The sequence below is a fragment of the Ovis canadensis genome, chromosome 1, assembly GCF_042477335.2.
Source record: "Ovis canadensis isolate MfBH-ARS-UI-01 breed Bighorn chromosome 1, ARS-UI_OviCan_v2, whole genome shotgun sequence".
Taxonomy (NCBI): Eukaryota; Metazoa; Chordata; class Mammalia; order Artiodactyla; family Bovidae; genus Ovis; species Ovis canadensis.
In genome coordinates this window covers 76,783,452-76,810,961 of record NC_091245.1, presented here as the reverse complement: position 1 = coordinate 76,810,961, position 27,510 = coordinate 76,783,452, and the positions used below count along the sequence as shown (strand labels likewise).

General features: G+C 37.2%; 1 protein-coding gene across 5 annotated transcripts in view; it reads right to left on the bottom strand.

Moving 5' to 3' along the window:
* The window catches only part of SNX7 (sorting nexin 7), a 173,555-nt gene that overhangs the window by 23,738 nt on the left and 122,307 nt on the right, over positions 1–27,510 (bottom strand). For 3 of the 5 annotated variants that reach the window (XM_069598459.1, XM_069598475.1, XM_069598492.1), the window contains one exon: positions 22,310–22,736. The exons of the other annotated variants lie outside the window; for them this stretch is intronic. In XM_069598459.1, coding sequence (XP_069454560.1) covers positions 22,659–22,736 — 78 coding nt within the window. In that variant the 3' untranslated portion in view covers positions 22,310–22,658. Of the gene's footprint in view, positions 1–22,309; positions 22,737–27,510 lie in introns of those variants that run through there. 5 annotated transcript variants of the gene reach the window in all.

The following is a 27,510-nucleotide window of genomic DNA, read 5'->3' as shown; positions in this document are numbered from 1 at the left end:
AGGAGAAAAATACTGACTTCCTAAATAGAATTCTTCATGGTTTTCAACACATCACTAATGGAACATTCAACTAATGTCACCTGTTAGAGGAAAGGGATCAGTATAAGACCTTCATAAATAAAAATATCTTTCTATAATAAAAAAATAAAATAAACTGTATGTGCTAAGATCTAAAAAAAAAAAAAACCAGAAAATGCAGCTATTATATATTTTTCAGTCTTAAAGTTTAGCAGTGGGTAATTATAGTTCTTTGGCTTACATTTTCCATTTTAGTCCTTTCAAGTTTACTGGATGATACAAATTATGCCATCAAGCCATCTTGAGTCCTTTAGGGCTTTGTGATAAACAAAAAAGTTTTCTCTCCAAAGACATCTTGATTATTGCACACAATTTTCCCTTCCTTTAAGTGTCAGAATCTGAATTCCTTAGAGTGGAATGCATTCCAATATGACAGAAATACATAAGAGCATGAAACTTCAAAAAAAAATAATGAGTTTAAGAAAGGATGATAATACAGAGAAAAAGAGGAAGAAGGGAAAGGGAAAAGATAACTTACTGTGATGTTTCTCTAGAAAATATTCATATTTTATAATAATTTCAAAAGACAAAATTAATTGACTACAACGATAATTTAGAAGAAACAAATAATGGGGAAAGAAACCGTATGTCCTTCAAAAGTGACTCTGGTCAAGGCATGACTCTGGGATCAAGGCTGCAAACATCTCAGAACACAGTCTTTCAGTCTGATCTACTGCACCAAATTCCTGGTGATAGGAAATGGAATTCATTGCAGTATTGCTAGCAATCTCCCTCATATCTGGCCTTCCCTTTTCCTTAGTAATGGAATTTTGATATTATTCTATGGAAACTGCATATACAAATAAATATTATATTCTCCAGTTTTCCTTGAATCTAAGTATGTTATCTGACCAGCCACTGAGTTGCAGTAAATTACATCCATTGAATTATAAGCAAAACTGTTTATTATATGTGTGTGTGTGTTAATCAGTCAGTTGTGTCTAACTCTTTGTGACCCCATGGGCTGTAGCCCACCTGGGCTATAGGCTCCTCTGTCCACGGAATTCTCCAGGCAAGAACACTGAAGTGGGTAGCCATTCCCTTCTCCAGGGGATCTTTCCAACCCAGGGATCAAACCCAGGTCACTTGCATTGCAAGCAGATTCTTTACTGTCTGAGCCACCGGGGAAGCCCCTTTTATTATAGTTAGCATTAACTTCCTAGTTGCCAAGTTCAGTAGGTCCATTCCTATATGTTGGCTCTGAAGCAATTCACATTATTTTGTTTTTAATTTATTCTGAAACTTCGCTTTCCTTTTGCTTCCCTTTGCTTTCAAAACAAAACTGACTTCTTTTTCCTAACATTTTAGCAACTCTTTTTAAATTCTACTGCTACTACTTTAGTTAAGATCTGAGTAATCTCTAATCTGTGCTATGGCAACAAATTCTTAGTTAATCTTGCAGTCTCCAATTCAAATGTAACTTCAGTTTGTTATGCACAGAATCACCTTATTTTCTCTAAACACTTTAAACCAGTACAGTTTGAGGTTGAAAATATGAGGCAGAGAATTAAAGAATAATTATTATTACTGTGATTGTAGTCTCAGGATCACATAGACAAGCAGATTTCAGGAACGGTGGGACAGGACAGGAAATAAACCTTTAAATGCATGCATATATGGTTAATTAATTTTTTACAAAGAAGTCAAGAATGTACAATGGGGAAATGATAGTCTCTCCAATAAATGGTACTGGGAAAACTGAAGAGCCAGGTGCAAAAGAATAACAATGACTACCTATCTTATATGATATACATAAATCAAGTCAGAACAGATTACAGAATTGAATATAAGGCCCCAGACAGTAAAACTCCTAGAAGAAAACATGAAACATAGGTTCCTTGCCATTGGTCTTTGCAATGACTTTTTGGATCTGACATCAAGAGTGAAGACAACAAAAGCAAAAATAACCAAATGGGATTGCATCAAACTAAAAAGCTTCTGTACAACAAAAGAAGACACAAAATGAAAAGACAACCTATAAAACAAAATATTTGCAAGCCATATATCTGACAAGGTGTTACTATCCAAAAATATATAAGAAATCCATATAACTCAATAGCCAAAATCCAAACTATGTGATTAAAAAATAGGGAAAGGACCTGAATAGAAATTTTTCCAAAGAAGACATATAGATGGTCAACAGGTATATGAAAAGATGCTCTTATCACTAATCATCAGGGAAATGCAAGTCAAAAACAAAACAAAATATCACTTCACACTTGTCAGGATATCTAATCAAAAAGACAAGAGATAACTACTGCTGGCAAGGAGAAAATGGAGTGTTTGTACTGTTGGTGGCAACATAAACTGGTATAGTCACTATAGAAAACAGTATAAAGTTCTTCACACAAAAAAATGAAAATAGAACTCCCAAAGGATCTAGCATTTTCACTTCTGGGTTTATATCCATAAGAAGCAAAATCACTATCTGGAAATTTAAATGTGTACCTCTATGTTCATTGTAGCATTACTCACAATAGCCTAAGTGTCCACTGATGGATGAACAGATATACAGTAGAACATTATTCAGCCTTAATAAATAAATAAACAAATCAATAAATAAAGGAAATCCTGCCATTTGCAAAAACAAGGATGAATCTTCAGGGCAGTATACTAAGTGAAATAAGCCAGGGAATCTTTTCAAATGAACACATATATCAAATCATCAAATGCACTTACATAGCTTTAATTTTATGTGTAAATCATACCTTAATAAAGTTGAAAAAATTTAAATAAATAAACAAACCTATCTATAATGTGTCAAAGGAGGGTGGAAGGAACTCTGATTCTTGGTGATGATAGGAAAATTCATAAAAAATCGAGTAACATTGAGGTCAGTCTTAAAGGTTGAGTATGAGTTTGAAAGGCAGGAGGAAATAATTCATTAGTAGAAAGAAAAACGAGCAAAATCACAGGGACAGTTTTTGTTGTTATTCAGGCATTAAGTTGTGTCTCATTCTTTGCAACCTCATGGGCTATAGCAAGTCAGGATTCCGTGTCCTTCACTATCTCCCAGAGTTTCCTAAAACCCAAGTCCATTGAGTCGGTGATGCCATCCAACCATCTCATCCTCTGTCGCCCCCTTCTCCTCCTGCCCTCAATCTTTACTAGCATTAGGGTCTTTTCCAATGAGCTGGCTTTTTGCATCAGGTAGCCAAAGTATTGGAGCTTCAGCATCAGTGCTTCCAATGATTATTCAGGGTTGATTTCCTTCAGGATTGACTAGTTTGATCTCTTGTTGTCCAGGGGACTCTCAAGGGTCTTCTCCAGCACCACAAGTCAAAACCATCAATTCTTCAGCGCTCAGCCTTCTTTACAGTCCACGTCTCACATCCATACATAGCTACTAGAAAAACAATAGCTTTGACAATACGAACCTTTGTCGGTAAAGTGATGTCTCTGCTTTTTATTATGCTGTCTAGGTTTGTCATAGCTTTCCATCCAAAGAGCAAGCACCTTTTACTTTTGTGGCTGCAGTCACCCTCTGCAGTGATTTTGGAGCTGAAGAAAATAAAATTTGTCTCTGTCTCCACTTTTGCCCTATTCTTGCCATGAAATGATGGGAACAGATGCTATAATCTTCGTTATATTGAGTTTAAGCCAGTTTTTTCACTCTCCTCTTTCAACATCATCAAGATGCTCTTTAGTTCCTCTTTACTTTCTGCCATTAAAGTGGTATCATCTGCATATGTATCTGATGTTGTTGATATTTCTCCCAGTAATCTTGATTGTAGCTTGTGATGCATCTGGCCTGGCATTTTGCATGATGCACTTTGCATATAAATGAAATAAGAGTACATTAAACCAGTACATTGTTCTATCCCTGGTCTAACTGCTGCTTTTTGACTTGCATACAGGTTTATCAGGAGGCAGATAAGAAGGACTGGTATTCCCACCATTTGTTGTGATCCACAGTCAAAGGCTTTAGAGTAGTCAATAAAGCAGAAGGAGACGTTTTCCTGGAATTCCCTTGCTTTCTCTGTGATCCAATGGATGTTGGCAATTTGATCTCTGGTTCCTCCGCCTTTTCTAAATCCAGCTTGGACATCTGGAAGTTCTCGTTCATGTACTGTTGAAGCCTCAGTTCAGTTCAGTTCAGTCCCTCAGTCGTGTCGGACTCTTTGCGACCCCATGAATCGCAGCACGCCAGGCCTCCCTGTCCATCACCATCTCCCAGAGTTCACTTAGACTCACGTCCATCGAGTCCGTGATGCCATCCAGCCATCTCATCCTCTGTCGTCCCCTTCTCCTCCTGCCCCCAATCTCTCCCAGCATCAGAGTCTTTTCCATTGAGTCAAATCTTCGCATGAGGTGGCCAAAGTACTGGAGTTTCAGCTTTAGCATCATTCCTTCCAAGGAAATCCCAGGGTTGATCTCCTTCAGAACGGATTGGTTGGATCTCCTTGCAGTCCAAGGGACTCTCAAGAGTCTTCTCCAACACCACAGTTCAAAAGCATCAATTCTTTGGTGCTCAGCCTTCTTCACAGTCCAACTCTCACATCCATACATGACCACAGGAGAAACCATAGCCTTGATTAGACGGACCTTAGTCGGCAAAGTAATGTCTCTGCTTTTCAATATACTATCTAGGTTGGTCATAACTTTTCTTCCAAGGAGTAAGCGTCTTTTATTCTCATGGCTACAGTCACCATCTGCAGTGATTTTGGAGCCCAAAAAAGTAAAGTGTGACACTGTTTCCACTGTTTCCCATCTATTTCCCATGAAGTGATGGGACCGGATGCCATGATCTTAGTTTTCTGAATGTTGAGCTTTAAGCCAACTTTTCGCTCTCCTCTTTCACTTTCATCAAGAGGCTTTTTAGCTCCTCTTCACTTTCTGCCATAAGGGTGATGTCACCTGCATATCTGAGATTATTGATATTTTTCCCAGCAATTTTGATTCCAGCTTGTGTTTCTTCCAGTCCAGCGTTTCTCATGATGTACTCTGCATAGAAGTTAAAGAAGCAGGGTGACAATATACAGCCTTGACGTACTCCTTTTCCTATTTGGAACCAGTCTGTTGTTCCATGTCCAGTTCTAACTGTTGCTTCCTGACCTGCATACAGATTTCTCAAGAGGCAGGTTAGGTGGTCTGGTATTCCCATCTCTTTCAGAATTTTCCACAGTTTATTGTGATCCACACAGTCAAAGGCTTTGGCATAGTCAAGAAAGCAGAAATAGATGTTTTTTCTGGAACTTTCTTGCTTTTTCGATAATCCAGTGGATGTTGGCAATTTGATCTCTGGTTCCTCTGTCTTTTCTAAAACCAGCTTGAACATCAGGGAGTTCATGGTTCACGTATTGCTGAAGCCTGGCTTGGAGAATTTTGAGCATTACTTTACTAGCATCTGAGATGAGTGCAATTGTGTGGTAGTTTGAGCATTCTTTGGTATTGCCTTTGTTTGGGATTGGAATGAAAACTGACCTTTTCCAGTCCTGTGGTCACTCCTGAGTTTTCCAAATGTGCTGGCATATTGAGTGCAGCACTTTCACAGCATCATCTTTCAGGATTTGAAACAGCTCAACTGGAATTCCATCACTTCCACTAGCTTTGTTCGTAGTGATAATTTTGTTGAAGCCTAGCTTGAAGGATTTTGAGTGTCACCTCGCTAGCATGTGAGTTGAGTGCAATTGGACGGTAGTTTTTGGTGTACCTATATTTGGAGACTGCCAAACAAGTCCATGGGACTTCTAAAAGTCCTTGAGAAGTTTTAGACTTCTAAAACTTTTCTAGAAGTCAGGCCCACTTTTTTTTTTTTTTCTCATCTCCCTTTTACAGTTGATCTTGTCCCACTTTATAAAGAAGATGTATATCTCTTACAAAACTGAATTGTACTATGGTTAATTTCCCAGGGGTACAAATCCACTAGTTTTTAAACAAACATTCTATATATGTGTAACAATGCATGCAATCTAAAATGCTGTATTCTTGTCAATGCAGAGATGTTCAGAAAGTTGGGTGAGGTGGAATTATGTAGTTTTTACTTCATGACCTCATCTTATCCATCTCTGGATGATCATGAAAGAAAGCATTGCTCCAATGTCTATACTGCATGAAAAGTAGTGTCTGACTTTGCAACCCCATGGACTGTAATCCACCAGACTCCTCTGCCCATGAGATTCTCCAAGCAAGAATACTGGAGTGGGTAGCTATTCCCTTCTCCAGGGGATCTTTCTGACCCAGGGATTGAACCTGGGGCTCCCACATTGCAGGCTGATTCTTTATCATGAGCCACCAGGGAAAGCAAAGCAAAGAATTTAATATAATATTGAAAGTTGATCTGTTTTACTTTATCCAATAACAAACTGGTAGCAAGACCGATCTATTTATCTATCTGTGAACCTATCCTTCCATCTATTTTGTATCTCTCATGTACCTACTTTAGAATTCAGAAAGAAGATGATTACCACAAAAATACAAACTTATATGTTTCTGTGAATTGAAAGGATTTCTTATAGAAAGTCTAACTGATTTGACCATGAGGGCTGGTTTTGCCAGTTAGATCATATGACAGACATACATAAATTGAATGAGCTAAGTCTTAACTCCAAACTTATGACAAATATATGGTTAACATATGTAAGATTAATGCACTTAATCAAAATTTACTGTAAGGGCCAACTTTTATTAAAATTAGCAATAGTTAAATGTTCCCAAACCTTTCTGTTTAACAAGGTGCCTCTAAGTGAAAGAGTAAGAGAATTAATCATTGTCACTGAATAAGTTTTGGTAAAATCTTACTTGTTGTATGTCCCAGAAACTGACAAATGAAGAACTGCGTGACAGTCCTTTACACAGCAGCCAGGTGTTGCATCGGTCTCCTTCCAAACCCTGACCTGCTATGAGAAGCCTAGTTAGCAGACATCTCCAGACGCCTTCCCTGGGCTGCTCACAGCCAGTGACTGAGCCTGGCAGAGGGACTAGAGCTGGGCTACTTCTGCCCACACAAGACTCTCCCAACAGTTGTCTTTGCTCTGGGGCTCCCTTCTGGCCTGACTTTTTCAGGGCTGAACTGTGTCCTGAGCCTCGTTTCCTTTCCTGCTCCCTCTTAAGTTTAGAGCCACATTGCACTCTGAAGCCTTTCTCTGTTCCTCAACCCTTTATCTCTTATAGGTATATCCTACATAAATCTTTGATGTTTCTAATATTGTCTTGGTGTCTGCGTCTCTATCTTTTTTTAAATTAATTATTTTAATTGGAGGTGAATTACTTTACAATATTGTAGTGGTTTTTGCCATACATTGACATGAATCAGCCATGGGTGTACATGTGTTCCCCATCCTAAACCCCTCTCCCACCTCCCTCCCCATCCCATCCCTCAGGGTCATCCCAGTGCACCAGCCCTGAGCTCCCTATCTCATGCATCGAACCTGGACTGGGGATCTATTTCACATATGGTAATATACATGTTTCAATGCTATTCTCTCAAATCATCCAACCCTCACCTTCTCCTACAGAGTACAAAAGTCTATTCTTTACATCTGGGTCTCTTTTGCTGTCTTGCATATTGGGTCATTGTTAACATCTTTCTAAATTTCATATATATGTATTAACATACTGTATTGGTGTTTTTCTTTCTGACTTACTTTGTATAATAGGCTCCAGTTTCATCTACCTCATTAGAACTGATTCAAATGCATTCTTTTTAACAGCTGAGTAATAGTCCATTGTGTATATGTACCACAGCTTTCTTATTTATTCGTCTGCTGATGGACATCTAGGTTGCTTCCATGTCCTGGCTATTATAAACAGTGCTGCGATAAACATTGGGGTATATGTGTCTCTTTCAATTCTGGTTTCCTCAGTGTGTATGCCCAGCAGTGGGATTGCTGGGTCATATGGCAGTTCTATTTCCAGGTTTTTAAGGAATCTCCACACTGTTCTCCAGAGTGGCTGTATTAGTTTGCATTCCTACCAACAGTGTAAGAGGGTTCCCTTTTCTTCACACCCTCTCCAGCATTTACTGTTTGTAGACTTTTGGATAGCAGCCATTCTGACCAGCATGAGATGATACCTCATTGTGGTTTTGATTTGCATTTCTCTGATAATGAGTGATGTTGAGCATCTTTTCATATGTTTGTTATCCATCTGTATGTCTTTCTTGGAGAAATGTCCATTTAGTTCTTTGGCCCATTTTTTAATTGGGTAGTTTATTTTTCTGGAATTGAGCTGCATGAGCTGCTTGTATATTTTTGAGATTAATTCTTTGTCAGTTGTTTCATTTGCTATTAGTTTCTCAGATTCTGAAGGCTGTCTTTTCCCCTTGCTTATAGTTTCCTTCATTGTGCAAAAGGTTTTAATTTTAATTAGGTTCCATTGGTGGCTCTGATGGTGAAGCGTCTGTCTACAACATGGGAGACCTGGGTTCGATCCCTGGGTCGGGAAGATTCTCTGGAGAAGGAAATGGCAATCCACTCCAGTACTCTTGCCTTGAAAATCTCATGGACAGAGAAGCCTGGTGTCCATAGGGTCGCAAAGAGTCAGACATGACTGAGCGATTTCACTTTCTTTCTTGTTTATTTTTGCTTTTATTTCTATTACTCTGGAAGGTGGGTCACAGAGGATACTGCTGTGATTTATGTCGGAGAGTGTTTTGCCTATGTTCTCCTCTAGGAGTTTTATAGTTTCTGGTCTTACATTTAGATCTTTAATCCATTTTGAGTTTATTTTTGTGTGTGGTGTTAGAAAGTGTTCTAGTTTCATTCTTTTACAATTGGTGACCAGTTTTCCCAGCACCACTGTTGAAGAGATTGTCTTTTCTCCATTGTATATTCTTGCCTTCTTTGTCAAAGATAAGGTGTCCATAGGTGTGCTGCACTTCTATCTGACACACCCTAATACTAGGGCACCAAATCCTTTTCTGATTCTTCACTTTCAAAGATATTTGAGAGAGGACCTAATCAAATGGCCCACTCCCAAATAATTTAAAAGTAACTTTTGGTAATAAAGCTGGGAGTGGACTAAATGGATTTAAAAGTAATCTCATTCCCTGTTTGGGATGAATTCAGGAACTCAAACCAAGGCCAACTGTTGCATTACTAAACAGACACAGGGATTGGTTCAAGATGGGCATACCTTCCCAACTAGAAAAACGATACACAAGGAGAAGTTTGCTGGGCATTCTGGGAAAGTTTTCCTGTTCTTAAAAATAGACAACCACTGGAAGACAGCTTCCAGTGTCCTCTGACTACTGCATATGTGGATATGAATCCAAAAGTCATAATTTTCACCCGATGAGGAAAGCAGGCAGAGGAAAGGCCAGCAGGCAAAGTGCTCACCAGCAAGGGGTGAGAGCAGGTGGCAGAGGCAGGGGATATCTGAGTAAGCTGCTGCTAAAGCTCTACCCTTCTTTTGAACCTCTTAGTTAAGTGAGGGTATATTTCCTCTCTGTTTAAACCTGTAAGAGTTGATTATTTCCCTGTTTATTACAGTCAATGTGTCCTACTTTCTTTGTCAGTGTAAGCCTACCACTCCTTTACATACATCAGGACCTATCCTGAGTCCAGCGTCGGCAAGTCCCTCCCATATGGAGCGGATCTTGTTTCTCATCCCTGGGATGCTCTCCTATAAATGGCATGCAATTATTTTTCTCACTTTTGGGCACTGCCCTGTCTGAAGCCTCTGACTTCTAATCTTTTTCTATGGAATGAGGCCAATTAGGATGTGGATTACCTGCCTGAATCAAGGCCAATTTAGCAACTGCTGGATTTTCTGCTGCAGGGCTTATTTCCCCAGATACAACTATCTCTAGCCTCTACAACTTTCCAGTGAGTCACCTCTTGAGCTTTAGTGAATGGCTAAGATTTCAGGTTATGGCTCCAACAGGCATATAAAAATAAATAAATTTTAAGCTTACCCTCTGAGTTAATTTTCATAATATGGGTGTGTATAAACACATTTATGTAAACATACTGTGCACCTCTAGCTGTATATGCACATAAATATGTATCTCTATATATTTATCACATGTAAACGTTTCTTGCTATGATATGCCCAGTGCATTATGGGTAGATCAATCAGAATGGAGAATAGCAAGCAACAGAGTGAATGCAGGTAACTTCCAGGCCCAAGCTATCTCTTAAGCTAACACTTTCAATTCTGAAATTTGGGGGCAGTCTAGGAAATGCTCCAGGAGAGGTGCCAGCAAAGTGACTGGAGGCCTATGGCTGGGGTTATTTACCAATTGTCATCAATGTTATTAAATATTATAAAGACAACTATGACTGGATTAGCTTAAATCATCTTGAATATCACCACTGCTTATGAAAATTTGCAAGCTGTTTCTTCAAGTCATTAATGATTCCACTGATATTGTCATTGATATGCCAGCCTTTTCCTTCTCCCTGTTCTTTTGCAGTTCCTAACTTGCAAATATCCTCTAGTGTTCTCACCTTTCACACACTCTATCAAGGAAGGCATCAAACTATACTGATTATATTCCTTATAAGTTATGCTATCTTACCTCAGTATTTTCTGGTAATTACTTATAATTGCTAAAAAAAAAAAAAGTTAACAATTCAGATAAAGTTAAAAGTTTGTCTTGAAACACCTTTTCTCTCATTCACTACACTCTAAGACACTCAGGTTGTGTTTCAGTTCTTTCTGTGCATCAGGTTTTTCCACACCTCAGGACCTTGGCACGTGCATTTCATTCAGCTCATCTACTCCCCTTTGCCTATTTGTTGTTGTTGTTTAGTTGCGAAGTCATGCCCGACTCTTTGTGACCCTATGGAGCCTGCAAGGCTCCTCTGTCCATGGGATTTCCCAGGCAAGAATACTGGAGTGGGCTGACATTTCCTATTCCAGAGGATCTTCCCAATCCAGGGAAGATCCAACTCATGTCTCCTGCATTGGCGGACAGATTCTTTACCACTGGCACAACCTGGAAAGCCCTATTTGGCTAATTTCTTATTTTCTGATTCCTCAGTAGTCCTTCCCTGTTTACTCAACTTAAGATAGATGCTTCATATTATTCTCTCTGTTAGTGGTCAGACTACATTATAACACTTGTTACTGTTCGTAATTGTGCATTGTTATGGGTTGAATGGCACCCTCTAAAGAACATATGTTGAAGTTCTATCCCCAGTATCTCTTACTGTGCCCTTATTTTAAAATGGGGTCATTATAGAGGTAATGAAGTTAAAATGAGGTCATTAGGGTGGGCCCTAATATATTATGACTAGTGTCCTTGTGAAAAGAGGATATTTGGTCACGGACAATAATGAGGGAAATCAGTATGAAGACACAGAGGATTGCCCAGTGAATGGAGTGGCACACCCACAATCCCAGGAACCCCAACTGCCAGCAAACAGCAGCTAGAAGAGGCAAGGAAGGATTTTCCCCTAGAACCTCAGACTTCCAACCTCCAGAACTGAAAGGCAATACATTTCTGTTGTTTTAAGTCACCTAGTTTTTGATACTTTATTACTGCAGCCCAAGAGCCTAATACATTCATTAGATTGAGATTTAATTTTTATTTATGCATGGTGTCTTTCTCCTCATTAGACTTTAACTTACTGAAGGCAAGTTATGTTTATTTACCATTACCATTTACAATACTTTGGCCACCTGATGCAAAGAGCAGACTCATTAGAAAAGACCCTGATGCTGGGAAAGATTGAAGGCAAAAGGAGAAGGGGGCGGCATGGGAGAAGATGGTTAGATAGTATCACCAACTCAATGGACATGAATGTGAGCAAACTCTGGGAGATAGTGGAGGACAGGGAAGCCTGGCGGGTTGCAGTTCATGAAGTCACAGAGAGTTGGACATGACTTAGTGGATGAACAACAACAATTTACAGCAGCACAGATGATGGTATCTGGTCCCTATTAGCAGTGGAATCTTTGCAGAATTGGTGAACAACACTATGAGTGGATGCATGGTTGATGGATATTTGAATGCAAAGTATTTCAAAAGGTTTTAGAATCTCAGATTGCTTAAATAAACCACTTAGAAGCAATATTAGTTTAACCTTAAAATCAGTAATCATAATACTTCAAGTAGGAAGAGAACATTGTTTATGCATAATTAACAAATGCCTCATTTAACCAGCTCTGATTAGCTGTTTAATTGCATGTTCTGGAAAGACTTCCCTTAAAACGAGAGAGCATTGTTCTGATCTTACCCAAAGATGATCCTAACTGTCATGTTTAGAATAAAAAATATAAATAATGTCTTCAATCTCCATGACTTATATTAAGAGAAATATAAACAGGAACAGTGGAAGTTCAATTTTTCTGTTTTGAACATATGTAAGTACAGCTTTAAAGAACTTCACTAGCCAAAGTGGTGGCAAACACACAAATAGCTGACCTATTATAAAGGATATCATTGCTCAAGAACCTTATGAACATGAACATAAATACATTTTCAAACCTGGAAAAACTGTAACACATAGAAAGATGGGAGTAAGGTAAGCAATAGTATGCATGCTGTTGACTTCTGCTCCAATAATTTTTTTTTTTTTTTGGCCATGCCATGTGGCAAGCAGGATCTTAGTTCTCAATCGTAGATTGAACCCATATCCCCTGCTTTAGATGTGTGGACCACCAAGGAAGTCCCATGCTCCATTCATTTTTAATTCACATTGTTCCACTAATTACTATACACATTCACACACCACGTACCCATATGCACACATACACGCCCATCTATGTGTATAAAAAAAAGCGTAAATGTGTATCTATATCTATCTATAGTTACACACATGAATCTTTCTTAATGTAATACACCTTAGTAACGATGATCATTAGCTTGTTTTATCTCAGGATACCCTGAATTCACGGATGGACTGAAAGTCTCAGTGTTTAGATAAGTAACAAAGGAAAGCTGATATAGAATTTTTTTAAGTAGTCAAAGTCAGCTGTGTATAATTTATTCTAATACTTCCTAGCAATGTAAATCTGGCAGATTAATTTCCCCTTTCCACAGATGGGAAATTGGGGCCTAGAATACTTAACTAACAGGCTCAGAATTTTAAATGTTAAATGCCTTTTTTTTTTTTTACAGTGTGCTCAGAACTTGTTTCTACATTTAACAACCCTAAGAGTTTATTCAAAGCCATTATTAAATGTGAAGGAACATTATTTCTACATTTATAAACTAGATGTCAGGACTGAGTTGCCAGGAAAAAAAATCTGTTTCTGGACAATTTCTATTTCCCTCTGATGTTAGGCTGTTCACAGTACACATTGATATAATCCTACATCTGGCTTTCAAAAAGCTAGAAATTAGGAAAGTTTTCTTGATCATTACGTTACCTATGAGTTGGTCAGAACCTATCAGTTGCATGTTTCTGTTTCTGATTAGGTAGCAATCAAAATGATTTTTCCATTTAGGAAAGATGCCTATGCTGTAAGGTGGGTCTCTCTGGGAAAACTTCTAAGATTCTGTTTTTACCTCTTACGTTTAACCTGTGCCCTTAATATGTATAGCCCTTTACATGTATTATTTTATACAGTACTACATTAATAAAGTACTATTATTAGCCTTTTTATAGAATAGGTAAAGCAAGGGGCATGGGTTCAATCCCTGGTCTGGGAAGATTCCACATGCCAAGGTCAACTAAAGTCTGTGGGCAACAACTGCTGAAGCCATGAGCCTAGAGTCTGTGCTTCACAACAAGAGAAGCGACCGCAATGAGAAGCCCAATCACTGCAACAAAAAGTGGCCTACTCTAGCCGCCCTAGAGAAAGCTGTTGCAGCAATGAAGACCCACTGCAACCAAATAAATAAATTTCCAAAAATAAATACATAAAAATAAAAATGACTTTAAATAAGACACAATTTCAAAATAACTCATCATGAGAATTAAATTTGGCTATAGTAAAAAAAAAATTTGGCTATAAAAAATTATAGTAACTGTCCTTCATTTTCTCATTTTAATATGGACCAAATAAAGCTGCCAGGATGAAATGAGTCAGAAAATTGAGGTTTGGAGGCTCTAGGGAGAGTAGGCAAGGGAGTGGAATACTGAAGCGGGTGTCCACTGAAATCCAAAGACTTTCTTTTCTGCCCCTGAGATTATGAAAGGAGTGATGAGATGGAGAGGGCAACCAAATAAGAGTCATCATGCCCCCTGGAGCTTTTCTTTTCTTATATGACAAAGGCTAACTGAGACACTATTAAGAACTGGTTGCCAAATGCGAAGATTCTGGATGTTCAAGCTAAGCAGATCCGTGAAATGACAGAAATAAAACAACTTGTCAAGAGCTTATACCTCAGAGATCTGGCGAAATAACAGTGCAGTGGACAGAAAAATTGGAAGTCATACCAAGCCTACCAGGTGGCTCGAGTCATTCGACAGTTGTAAGAAATTCATGATTTGTTCATTTTCAGAAGAAAAAAAGGACTAATTCTATTTAAAAACAAAGCCACATAAAATAAAACAGCAAATTGAATCTAAAATACCTGTGAAGGAGGAAACAAATGGGTCTGATATGTGAATACTTATTCGGTACTATGTGTATGTAAAAGTTTCACTTGAGACATTATGAAAAAATAGCTGCTTTTCACATGAACATTTTCTGTGACAGGTGCCAGAATTAGGAGGTTCACTGCTAAAGGGGGTCAGAGTATAACATGGTAGAGGAATCAAAGAATAGACTGATTAGTTACAAGTTTAATCATGAACACAGTCACTTCAATTTAAATTAAAGGTGTTTATAAGCCGTATTTCATTTGCTAACCTAGCTTAAGAGACATGGAAATCTCCACATAATAGACTAATTTCATTATTCTTAATTTTCAAATCTCCTTGAAACAGTGAGAATGCTGAGCTTGATCTTTAATGAAATTCGATGCAGCAATCCTTCATTACACTATTCATGTTACAATAATCATGTAGTTTGTTGAATATATTTGTAAAAGAAAGGATCATAGCTTTGTCATTCAATATATCCTTCACATCAGTATGCTTTGATGGGATCTCAATGTAGTACTTCAATATAGGAATATATTTTATCTACTGGGCTCAATCAAATCTAATGTAAAGACTGTATTTTCAATATATGAGTACTCTCACAAATCTTAATTTCCCAGTCTTGTGCTATTTTTTTAGCCAATAAAATTATGATTGACTTCCTATGTAATTACATGTGCTGGACTAATGGTCTATTTACACTTGCAATTTCTAATCCATGTTCCCTTTAGAGCTATTTTTACATTAGCCCTTTCTTGTTGAGGAATTTAGGTGTAAGTACAGAATATTGTTAATTATATGAGTGTACAGAACTTATACAATTCTAAATAAATAAAAATGTATGCTCATTTAAAAATAATAGTGTGGATATAATTTGTGTTCCCTCAACCTCTTCTTTCTTTTGCATAAAGCATCCCTCTTCTTTTCAAGGGTGCACATCTAACATGAGGTCTGAATGAAAGCTGTATCTTCCCTTGACCATAATAACCATCTTGCCTGCTGTTCTTTGTATAAAAACAAGAACTTGACCTAGGATTTATTGATAATGGTACCCTGGCTTTCAGCCCCAGACTGGCCTGAGACCAGGATGTGGGGAAGAGGGAGAGTTGGCTACATCTTAAGCCACTTTTCTGATTGAAGCTGGAAAAGAAGAGCTCTTTCCTTCCCAGCAGCAAAGCTAGGAACTCATGAGCCAGGAGTTACTAGGAAACACTAATTTAGCCCAGGATTCTCAGCCTGGCAATCATGGCATTTTGGGTCAGATAGTTCTTTGTTGGGTTAAGATGTTTAGCAGCATCCCTGATCTCTATCAACTATATGCCAGTATCTGTTCCCATAATGTGGTTTCAAAAAACATCTCCAGACTCTGTTAAATTGGCCCCCATTTGAGAACCACAGAATAAGCCTCATGAAAAGGCAAGGCTGGGCTTCCCCGGTGGCTCAGACGGTAAAGAATCCGCCTGCATGCAGGAGACCCAGGTTTGATCCCTGGGTCAGGAAGATCCCCTGGAGAAGGAAATGGCTACCCACTCCAATATTCTTGCTTGGAGAATTCCATGGGCAGAGAAGCCTAGTGGGCTACAGTCTATGGAGTCACAAAGAGTCAGACACAACTGACTGACTAACACTTTCACTTTTTCACTTTCAAAGGCAGGACTAGGTGGAAGGGAGGTTAACCCATTCGAGCAAAGTAGGAAATAAAGACAGAAAGAGAAATACACCTATTCAGAACCAGTTATGCCCTTTTCCTTCTGGGTTGTATAAGCCCATTATTTCCCATTTTTTTCTAAAGGAGTTTCTTTCTTTGATCAGTTAAAATAAGAATTCTGAAACAATATCACAAAAAGACTGAAGGAGAAACTGGACCAAAGGCAAAAAAAAAAAAAAAAAAAGGAGAAACTGGACCAAAGGCAAAACACACACACACACACACACACACACACAGAGTCAATAATAGGTTAATCAAAGCACAGAATCAACTGTGAGTTTTGGAAAAAAATATAAGAACTTAAAAACCTGTTTAAGGCAAAGACAAAGAAATTGATTATAAAATAGATAGTCGACAGCATGAGTAGAAATCCAAGTTTCCAGAGTAATATAAAACTAGTCAAGGTAGTAATCTTGGGATGAGGTGTAAGAAAGTGGAAAAATACTTTTATTTGTATATTCTGGGGATCATACACATGTCCAGTGATAATTTCTTATTTTAAGCATGTGTCTCTGTGTGCTTGTAGTTCTCTAAAAAAGAAGCAAATAATGTTTTCTAGTCAATCAACTGCCAACAATTTTTTAAAGAGAAGGGAAAGTACAAACTAGGAACCAAACCAGTAACATTCTCAAATCATGTCTTAAACCTGAGCTGACTGACTCTAAAATTCACAGGAGTCAAACTCTATGGTGGTGACTTTCATCCAAGTACAACACAGGAAATAACTTTTTTCCTTCCTGGGACCTCAGGTCAAAATAACAGAGAAATTCACCATGAATGTTTCTGCTTTAAATATCAAGTTGAGGTTAAAAGATTTTAAATTTCCCTCCAGGTAAATGAAACGAGGGGGTGGAATCCTTAGAAAGAAAGAAATAGTATTACCTGGCTAGAAGCAATTATACAAGATGGACTTAAACCACTTTCAAAATATGCCGAGTCTATCTCCAATTCCATACAATGGCTACTGGCCTGTTCCACTTGAAACCCTTGCCTTTTTTTTTTTTAAGGCTATGTGCTTGGTGGAAAAATAACTGAACAACAAGAATTGTATTCTTCAAGAAGCAGTTGTTGAAAGAGGGCATGAGTGCAATGAAAAGTACCTATAGACTTTAGGGTAGAATTTTTTAAGTAAAAGTTAAATGTCTCATTTTGCTGTTTTTAAAAATTGTTTTTATGATGAGGTATCCAGTAGTCATATTTCCATATGCTAACAACCACCACCACAGTATACATCACACGGGCCAGTTCAAAACTACACTAGGAATTCCACTTCCAGGATGACAATACAAGGAGCTCCAACTACATGTTTCTCAGTAGTGAAAATTATGACACAGTCTCTTCAGCAAATAGTGCTCAGACAACTGTATATCCTCATGTAAAAGAATAGAATTGGGCCCTTATCACACATCATATGCAATGACTGACTCAAAGTGGATATCAAAAGCCCAAATCTAAAAGTTAAAGCTCTTTTTACAAGAAAACTTAGAGGTAGATCTGCACGATTGCTGTGTTGGCAATGAGTTCTTAGTTATGACACCAAAAGGATAAGCAACAAAAAGAAAAAAATATACTGAACTTCATCAAAATTTAAAATTTCTGTGATTCAAAGTGCATTATCAAGAAAGTAAAAAAGAAATATTTGCAAATGATAATCTGATAAGAGATTTGCATCTAGAGTTATACAAATAACTTTTACAACTCAATAACTGAAAATGGGCAAAGGATCTGAACAGATATTTTTCCAAAGAATATATATAAATCACTAACAGACCCACAATGAAAGATGCAACAGGAAATGCAAGTCAAAACAAGATACCATCCCATCCACTGGGATGGCTATAATAAAATTTAATTTTAAAAATAAATGCTGATGTGGATGTAAAGTAATTGGAACTCTCATACACTAATGGTAGGAATGTAAAATGGTACAGCCATTTTGGAAAACATTCTAGTAGCTCCTTAAATGGTCAAATATAGTTGTGGTATGAACCAGCAATTCCATTGTTAGGTACAGGCCCAAAAGAAATGAAACGTTATGTTCACACAAACACTTACATACCAATATTTATAGCAGCTGTATTCATAATAGCCAAAGCTGAAAACAAACTAAATGTCTATCAGTGAAAGAAAAAACAAATATAATGAATAAACAAAAATGTATTTGTCTACACATATATATGTGTGTGTGTAAATATGTATCTGTTCTTGTCACCCTGCTAATTTAACTTATATGCAGAGTATATCATGCGAAATACCAGGATGAAAGACTCATAAGCTGGAATCAAGACTGCTGGGAGAAATATCAATCACCTCAGATATGCAGATGATACCACCCTAATGACAGAAAGTGAAAAAGAACTAAAGAGCTTTGTGCAGGAATGAAAGACGAGAGTAAAAAAGCTGGCTTAAAATAAAACATTCAAAAAATAAGATCATTGCATTCAGTCCCATCACTTCATGGCAAAGAGAAGGGGAAAAAATGGAAACAGTGACAAATTTTATCTTCTTGGGCTCCAAAATCACTGTAGTGACTGCAGCCATGAAATTAAAAGATGCTTGCTCCTTGGAAGAAAACCTATGACAAACCTAGACAGTATATTAGAAAGCAGAGTCATCATTTTGCCTATAAAGGTCTGTATACTCAAAGCTATGGTTTTTCTAGTAGACATGATGGATGTGAGAGTTGGACTATTAAGAAGGTTGAGTGCCAAACTGATGCTTTCAAACTGTGGTGCTGGAGAAAACTTTTGAGAGTTCCTTGGAGAGCAAGGAGATCAAATCAGTCAATCCTAAAGGAAATCAACCCTGAATATCCATTGGAAGGACTGATGCTGAAGCTGAAGCTAAAACAGTTTGGCCATCTGATGTCAAGAGCCGACTCACTAGAAAAGACCCTGATGCTGGGAAAAACTGAGGACAAGGGAAGAAAAGGGTGACAGAGGATGAGATGGTTGGATGGCATCATCAGCTCAATGGACGTGAGTTTGAACAAACTCTGGGAGATGATAAAGGACAGGGAAGCCTGGCATGCTTCAGTCCATAGAGTCGGACATGACTTAGTGAGTAAACAACAACACACTTGCAAACACACACACATACAACAGAATATTTTTGGCCATAAAAAAAGAACAAAGTACTGATCAATGCTACAACATGAATGAAACTTGAAAATATGTTAAATGATAGAAGCCAGTCACACAAAAAAGAATCACATATTATATGATCCATTAACATGAAATATCTTGAACAAGCAAATCTGTAAAGACAGAAAACAGATTAGACGTTCCTTAGGCCTGGAGAAATGGGGAGAGGGGCTATAGATAGGAAGTGGTAACCAAATGTATAGTGTGTCTTTTTGTGGTGAGATGATAAATTAGAAGCAAAGTAAGTAACTCTAATCAACAAAATGGCTCACGAATCGCTACAGATTCACACCATGACATACTGTGTGGCCATTTAAAAAGTGCATAAGAGCCTTCCACAAGATACTGTGAAATGAGAAACAAAAGGCAAAATAGTATGTATAATATGACTTCATTTTTATAAGACAAAGCTAAAAACTGCCTGTGAGGGGGTGTGTGTATGTGTGTGAAGTCTGTACAGGATACTGTAAGTATAGAGCAATGTGTGGAAGGATATACACAAGTTACCACATGTAACCTCTGTGGGCTTGTGTGTGTATGTGGGATGTCACTCATGGATAGAATGAGGGACAGAAGAGAGGGAAGATATGCAGAGCTAAAGGCTTATTGAGGTATAATTGATAAATAACATTAAGTTTAAGATTACAACATAATGATCTGTTTATACACTGTAAAATGACTAACACAGTAAGATTAGTTAATATCCATTACCTCACACTTGCAACCAAAACCTTGATGGGAATTTTTAAGATCTACTTCTCCTGTCAACTTCAAATACACATTACAGTATTAACGACCGTCATGCTGTCCATTACATTGCCAGGCCTTATTTATAATGGGAAGTGTGTACCTTCTGACCACTTTCACCTAATTCCCCAACCCCTACTTCCCTCTAGCAGGTGTTCTAAGTTTTCTGTGTCATTTAACAGGCTGTTAGTTGGAGATTATTACCTCCGTTTGAGTACCAGATTATTATATCTGGATGGGGAAATGAAGTTTGGGGTGGCTAAATGGTTTGCAAAACAATACAGCTGGAGTCATCCTGATAAATAGGAAGGCTTCTCAACCCAAATTTGATTTGGATGTCAAGACCAGTGGTGGCACGAACACACAAACAGGGTATGAAAAGAGTTATCACATAATGAGGCTTCCCCATTACAGTTATCACATAATGGGGCCAACAGGGCAGTCCTCTCTGAAAGTGTCCTGAGACCTGGGAAAGGACACTCACTGGCTTGAGGTTTTTATGGTAGTTAGAGATGAGTTCCTGTACACAGGGAGGAGGTTGAATGGTTTGAACTTCCTGTGAGTGCTGAAAGAGGGAACATTCTTTTGGGTTTCTTAGCAGCTTGTCCAGACATGGGTCAGGAGAGGAAAAAAGCAGGTGAAGCTTAAAAGCTGTCAGCAGCCAAACATGAAACAATGAAGGCAGATTCTTCACTACAAATGGTTTAAAAATTGTACATGTCAGTATTTTTAAAAAAATGTTTAGTTTTATATTTCTGTATGATTTTGTATCTCTTGTTTTAGTTTATCGTTGTTCAGTTGCCCAGTCATGTCCAACTCTTTGCAACCCAATGGATTGCAGTATATCAGGCCTCCCTGTCCCTCACCAGTCACCAAAGTTTGCCCAAGTTCACGTCCATGCCATTGGTGATGTCATCCAGCCTTCTCATCCTCTGACACCCTGACACCCTCTTTTCCTTCTGACCTCAATCTTTCCAACATCAGGGACTTTTCAATGAGTCGGCTGTTCACATCAGATGAACAAAATACTGGAGCTTCAGCTTCCTTCCTTTAGTTAAGATGATTTAAATGTCTACTTTGTGTGTGTGAGACACTTATTTAAATGCTAATAACCAAGTGATTAAAAATAATCAGCAAATTCTGGCATACAGAGAAGGACAGAGAGACCTGGCAAGCTGCAGTCCCTGGGTTGCAAAGAGTCAGACATGAGTGACTGAACAACCACCACCACCAAATGGTACAATTCATCCATGTAAGGTAATATGCGTGACTGAATACCTCAAACTTTATTCCAAGGCTTGAGAAATATCTATGTCCAAAAATTAGCAAATGTTAGATGATATATTCAATTTTTACATATCTATAAAATGAATATAAAATCACTTTGTATGATAAATATTACTAGACTGTGAGCCTGGAGAAAGAATTGAGGTGTCATGTGTCTCTATTCCTGTTATTGTAACTTGTGTTTATCCCTGTTACCATAAGTCACCTGCACTTGTGACTTACAACAAATAAAATGGGAGAACAAATTTGATAAACACTGTGTACATTAAAAAATAAAGCTAGATGTGAGTTGCAAAGAATATGTAAAAAAAAAAAATCCCCAAAACATAAAGTTACTAGTAGGAAAATGACTATATGAGTATTTCTAAATAATAACTCAAAAATAATTTATATTTACTTGGTAGCCTTTAAACAATTTTTTAGCTTTTAGCAAACCAACTTTCAAAGTTATCTTTAATTGCTAAAAATTATTTAATCAGTTTTGCATATTTACTTTGAATTCCTAACATCAAGGTAAATAGTATTTCAGAGAAAATTATGATCAAATAAAGGTGAATACACAGCATACTTCGGAGAAGGCAATGGCACCCCACTCCAGTACTCTTGCCTGGAAAATCCCATGGACGGAGGAGCCTGGTGGGCTGCAGTCCATGGGGTTGAATACAACTGAGCGACTCCACTTTCACTTTTCACTTTCATGCATTGGAGAAGGAAATGGCAACCCACTCCAGTGTTCTTGCCTGGAGAATCCCAGGGACAGCGGAGCCTGGTGGGCTACCATCTATGGGGTCACACGGAGTCAGACACAACTGAAGTGACTTATCAGCAGCAACACAGTATATTTATTAATATACACTGGATTCATATTAGAATCCGATTCAGAGCCTTGAGCTACTAATAGGAAAAGAACGCACAATAGTCTGTCATTTCATATTAAACTTTTTATTAAAACTGAGTCTTTACAATATATTTAAAACGACAGGTTCCACAGACAAATATTTAAGAAAAAAACTTTATGTATAATTATTGGCATACAAATTTAAGAACATAGTTAAAACTAAGCTAAATATTTATATGTATGTATATGTGTGTGTACATATATATATATCCAAATTTATATCAATGATCTGGAACACCTGAGCTTTAAGTTGTTGGTTTTCCAGATAGTGTGAAATACTTTTCATCTACTTTCGAAAGGATCCAGCCCACTGAGAAAGAATAACTTTGGTTAACAGACATTATCTTCCAAAGATCACATAGAGGTCTTCAATGAGATTACAATTTATCTTCAGAGGCTTCTTCCAAGTGGAGATCTGTCTGTGATGTAAGGAAGGATTCCCATGTAGCAAGGCACTAAATAATGGAAACACACCATCAGGAGATCAACAGTAGTTCACTTTCACTGATAGAAAAATTAGTAAATCCTTATATAACTGTTCTGATAGCAATGTGCCAATTCCTCTTCTCCATTGGCTTGCCAGGATCCCTGTCATTTTTTACATATTTTAACTCTTAATGAGGGAAATTATTGCTAAATAAGATGAAAAGATAAAGGTTAAAAAATTAGCATGGATTAGATTGCTGAAATAATCTACTATTTCCCCACTGTCAGGGCAGAAAACAGATCTAAATTACAGAGGAAAAGATGGACCACTTGGATATGAGGCAGGCATAAAGCATCTAGACAGAGGAGTAGTGATGTTTAATCAGATCTGAACCCTACTATATCACATATATTTGTGCAAAGTGATTAATCTCTGTTACAGTTTCTTCAGCTATAAATTAGGTTAATGATAATACCACAAAAGCAATTGTGGAAAATTCAATTTACGTAATCTGTATAAATCTCTATGCAGAATGCCTGGCTCAAAGTAAATATTTAAAAATCAGCAATTATTATATTATAATGGTCTACCAAGACTAAGTAGTGAGTGAAAGTGAAGTCGCTCAGTCGTGTCCGACTCTTTGCGACCCAATGGACTGTAGCCTACCAGGTTCCATCGTCCATGGGATTTTCTAGGCAAAAACACTGGAGTGGGTTGCCATTCCCTTCTCCAGGAGATCTTCCTGACCCAGGGAGTCTCCCGCACTATAAGCAGACACTTTACCGTCTGAGCCACCATTAATGTGTCCAGGAAATGAATCAAGGTGATCTAATTGAGAACTATAGAACAAAAGAGAATACATATTTCTATGTGCACATAAAACATATACCAAAACTCACCATATTCCAGGCTATACAATAAGTCTCAATACACTTAAAAAGAGTAAATCATATGAGGTTTATTCTCTGAGCATAGTGAAATTAACTTAGGAATCGGCAGTTGAAAGGTATCTGAAAAATCCCCAAATATTTGAAGTCTAAAGAAGAAATAACAAGGTAATCTAAAAAGTATTTTATTTTAAACTGAATGAAAATGAAAACACAATATATAAAAAAAATTTGGGATGCCACTAAAGTAGTACATAGAGAGAAATTTATAGCACTAAACACCTATGTAAGAAAAGAAAAAGGTCTTAAATGACTTCAATTTCCATCTTAAAAACTAAAACAGGACAAATTATACCAAAAGTAAGTAGTAGAAGGAAAAAACCAGAAAAGATAGCAGTTGTGAATCAATGAAAGAAGAATCACTGGATCTTTGAGAAGATTAACAAAATTGATAAACTTTTAGCCAGACTGTTCATAAAAGAAGAGAGATGATATAAACTACCAACTGTTACGGTTAAGAGAGGTGACATCAGTCTAAATTCTACCGAAGGAAAAGAAAATATTATTGAAAACTTTATACCTACACATTTGAGAACATGAATAAAACCAATGAAAAGACACACACTACCAAAATTACCAAAACTCACTCTAGAAAAAGTAAATCTAGAAAAAATAAATAATCCAAATAAATCTGAATTTTTTGTTAAATATCTTCCCATAAAGAATACTCCAGGAATAAATGGCTTCCCTAGCAAACAGTATCAACAATTTAATGAAGAATCATGTTAATTCTACACAAACTTTCAGAGAACTGAAGAGAAAGGAAAGGTTTCCATCATACCAGAGATATTACAAGGGAAGAAAACTACAGATCACTACCCCTCATAAATACAGGTGTAAAAATTTTAAACAAAATTTTAGCAAATCAAATGCAGAAATCTATAGAAAGAATTATACATCATGACCAAATGGAGTTTATCCCAAGAATGTAAGATTCAATTAATGTTCAGATCAATCAGTGTAACTGACTGTATTCAATGTAATATCATCTCAATTAACATGGAAAGACATCTGTCAAATTACAAATGTCCATTTCTTAGTTTAAAAAAAATTCTCAGCAAACTAGAAACAGATGGGGACTTCCACACCTTGAGAAAGAACATCTTCAAAAAACTTACAGTTAACATCATATGGACAAATGTATTAACTACTAGCTGTTATTAGTATTTTATTTCTTTTGAATGCCAAGAAAAAAATTTAATCCAGCTCTATGGATACTTAAAAATCTTCACCAAATTCTGAACATAAGAAAGGAAATAAGCAATACCTAAATACATATAATGTTTAAAAATCTATCCACAATGTATACAAAACTATGGAACTGAAGGGCTAATAGACAGTAGAATCATAGTTCACCTTTGTAAAAAGTCCTGTTTCCTGTGTGAAACTCATTTCTGGCCTCTTCTGCAAATTCATACATAATCTACTATCTGGTAACCCTGCAGGGTAGCCCAAAGCAATTACTGCTTTCAGGAGATATCATATCTTTTTGATAACTCTGCCAAACTATTATTTAAATAAACTTCTGAACATACTCAAGGCAAAACTCAATGAAAATGTGAGCAGTCTGCTCTATTTAGAATTCCTGTCAGATAGATCCAAACTGCACCAAAAATGGTATTAATCCTAATGTGAAGAAGCTTCTATCATTGTCATATTCTTCAAATATCCTAGTTTAATAAATGTCTAAGGGAGATCAGCCCTCCACGCTGATTATTGCTGTGAATTAATATTTTCATTTCTAAAGAAAATCCTCAGGACAGTGAAATGTGGTAAAAGAAACAAACCAGCTACTTAACCATTTCCTTATCATCCACCACATGAAAGGCAGAAAAACAATTTATGTATTTTGAAATATAGATTATAGAACACTAGCATAGGAAAACAAGCATCATGATGCTGCTAAATATCTATATGAATACTCGGTGAGGCATCATTGTGGTTGTTATCCCATACTGGGCTTCCCTTGTGGCTCAGCTAGTAAAGAATCCACCTGCCATTCAGGAGACGTAGATTCAGTCCCTGGGTTGGGAAGATCCCCTGGAGAAAGGAAAGGCTACCCACTCCAGTATTCTGGCCTGGAGAATTCCATGGACAAGAGTCGGACACGCCTGAGCAACTTTCACACTTGACTATCACGTATCACTTTCTTTAAACTTCACATGATGACTATGAATCTTATTTTACAGATGAGAAAGCTGAGGATCAGTGGTTAAATATGTTTGTGACATGACAAATCTGATAAGAGGGACAGCCATTTACTAGGAAATGGAAAATAATTAATAGCTTGAATGACCACAAGAGTACATTTAATAAGTCACTGGGCCATCAAGGTGAGATAACTTTCTTTTACACAATGTAAGAAGAACCATTTTTGAGGAGAAGAGGGCAAAAAAAAAATGCATGATTGCAGGTGGATCCAGTTTTAGGAAAGTGTATAAATGCAGGTTGAGTGTAGAAACTGATTCTTTACATACCTTTTGGAAGTTTTTAAGCATTTCCAGGTGTATGTATTCTCTTTGAAGATGACTGAGTTAATAACATGCCAGGCAGAAAGTAAGTGTTCAATACATGCCGAGAGCATAGGGAAGGAAGGTACTGAGCTGCTGATGCAAATACACTGGTCATCAGAAACAGTGCACTTTTCAATCTGAATATTAATCAACTGACATCCTGGCTTCTATTGATCACTAAATGTGTTAATGTTCAGTTTTGCCATAAAAACCTGATCCCTAGTCAGGGTGCTGACCAATCAGTTTTCTGGGTCTACAAAGTTGAGACGTGGCCCTGAACTGTGTAACTCCTGATGCTACCAATCATCTTCTGGAATTTTGACAGCAGATATTTTCACTAACTAAATATGCTAATTGCCCCCTCCTGCCAATGTTTAATATTAACCTATTAATATTGATATGTTGTATATTTATTCAGTCAATGTATATAAGTCTATTTTTAAATAATCAAAGATAACCTCTAATGCTCTTTAAATCTCTTTATCATTTTTTGAGTATGAAAAACTAAGTGAAAACTCAAGAAATGGATTTTTTATACCATAAGTAATTGGGATAATTGAATGATACAAAGAATCATCAAAACAACAACAAAAATCTGAAAACCCAGTGTGAGACTTGCTCATAATTGTAAATTATATATATATTTTAAAGTATTTCTGTTATTTGGCTTCTCACCGTTTTCTATCAAGGAACAGATTTATTCCCATTTTTAAATCATTATAATTAATAAAGCAAGCTAATATCTATTAAAATTAAAGTAACAATCAAAAATACCTAGTGTCACAGTTGACTTGACCTTTAATTGTACCCCTTAGCTCATCAATGGCAACCTACTCCAGTACTCTTGCTTGGAAAATCCCATGGAAGGAGGAGCCTGGTAGGCTGCAGTCCATGGGGTCACTAGGAGTCAGACATGACTGAGCGACTTCACTTTTACTTTTCACTTTCATGCACTGGAGAAGGAAATGGCAACCCACTCCAGTGTTCTTGCCTGGAGAATCCCAGGGACGGCGGAGCCTAGTGGGCTGCCGTCTATAGGGTCGTACAGAGTCGGACACGACTGAAGCAACTTAGCAGCAGCAGCAGCAGCAGCAACTTAGCTCATTCTAGTTTGATTATCATACTGTCATAGAGCATCAATAGCAATTCCACATTTAGTTGAATAATGTGCATATTTTTTATACATATTATTTTATTTGATATAACAATACTCTGACAAACTGAAGTAATTGCATCTTATAGGTAAGAGAACTGATCTGTTGAGTCCAGTACTCTTTTCTATTGCCCTATGCTTCTCACTGCAGTAAAAGAAAGCCCATAAACATGTTGAACATGCTATTAG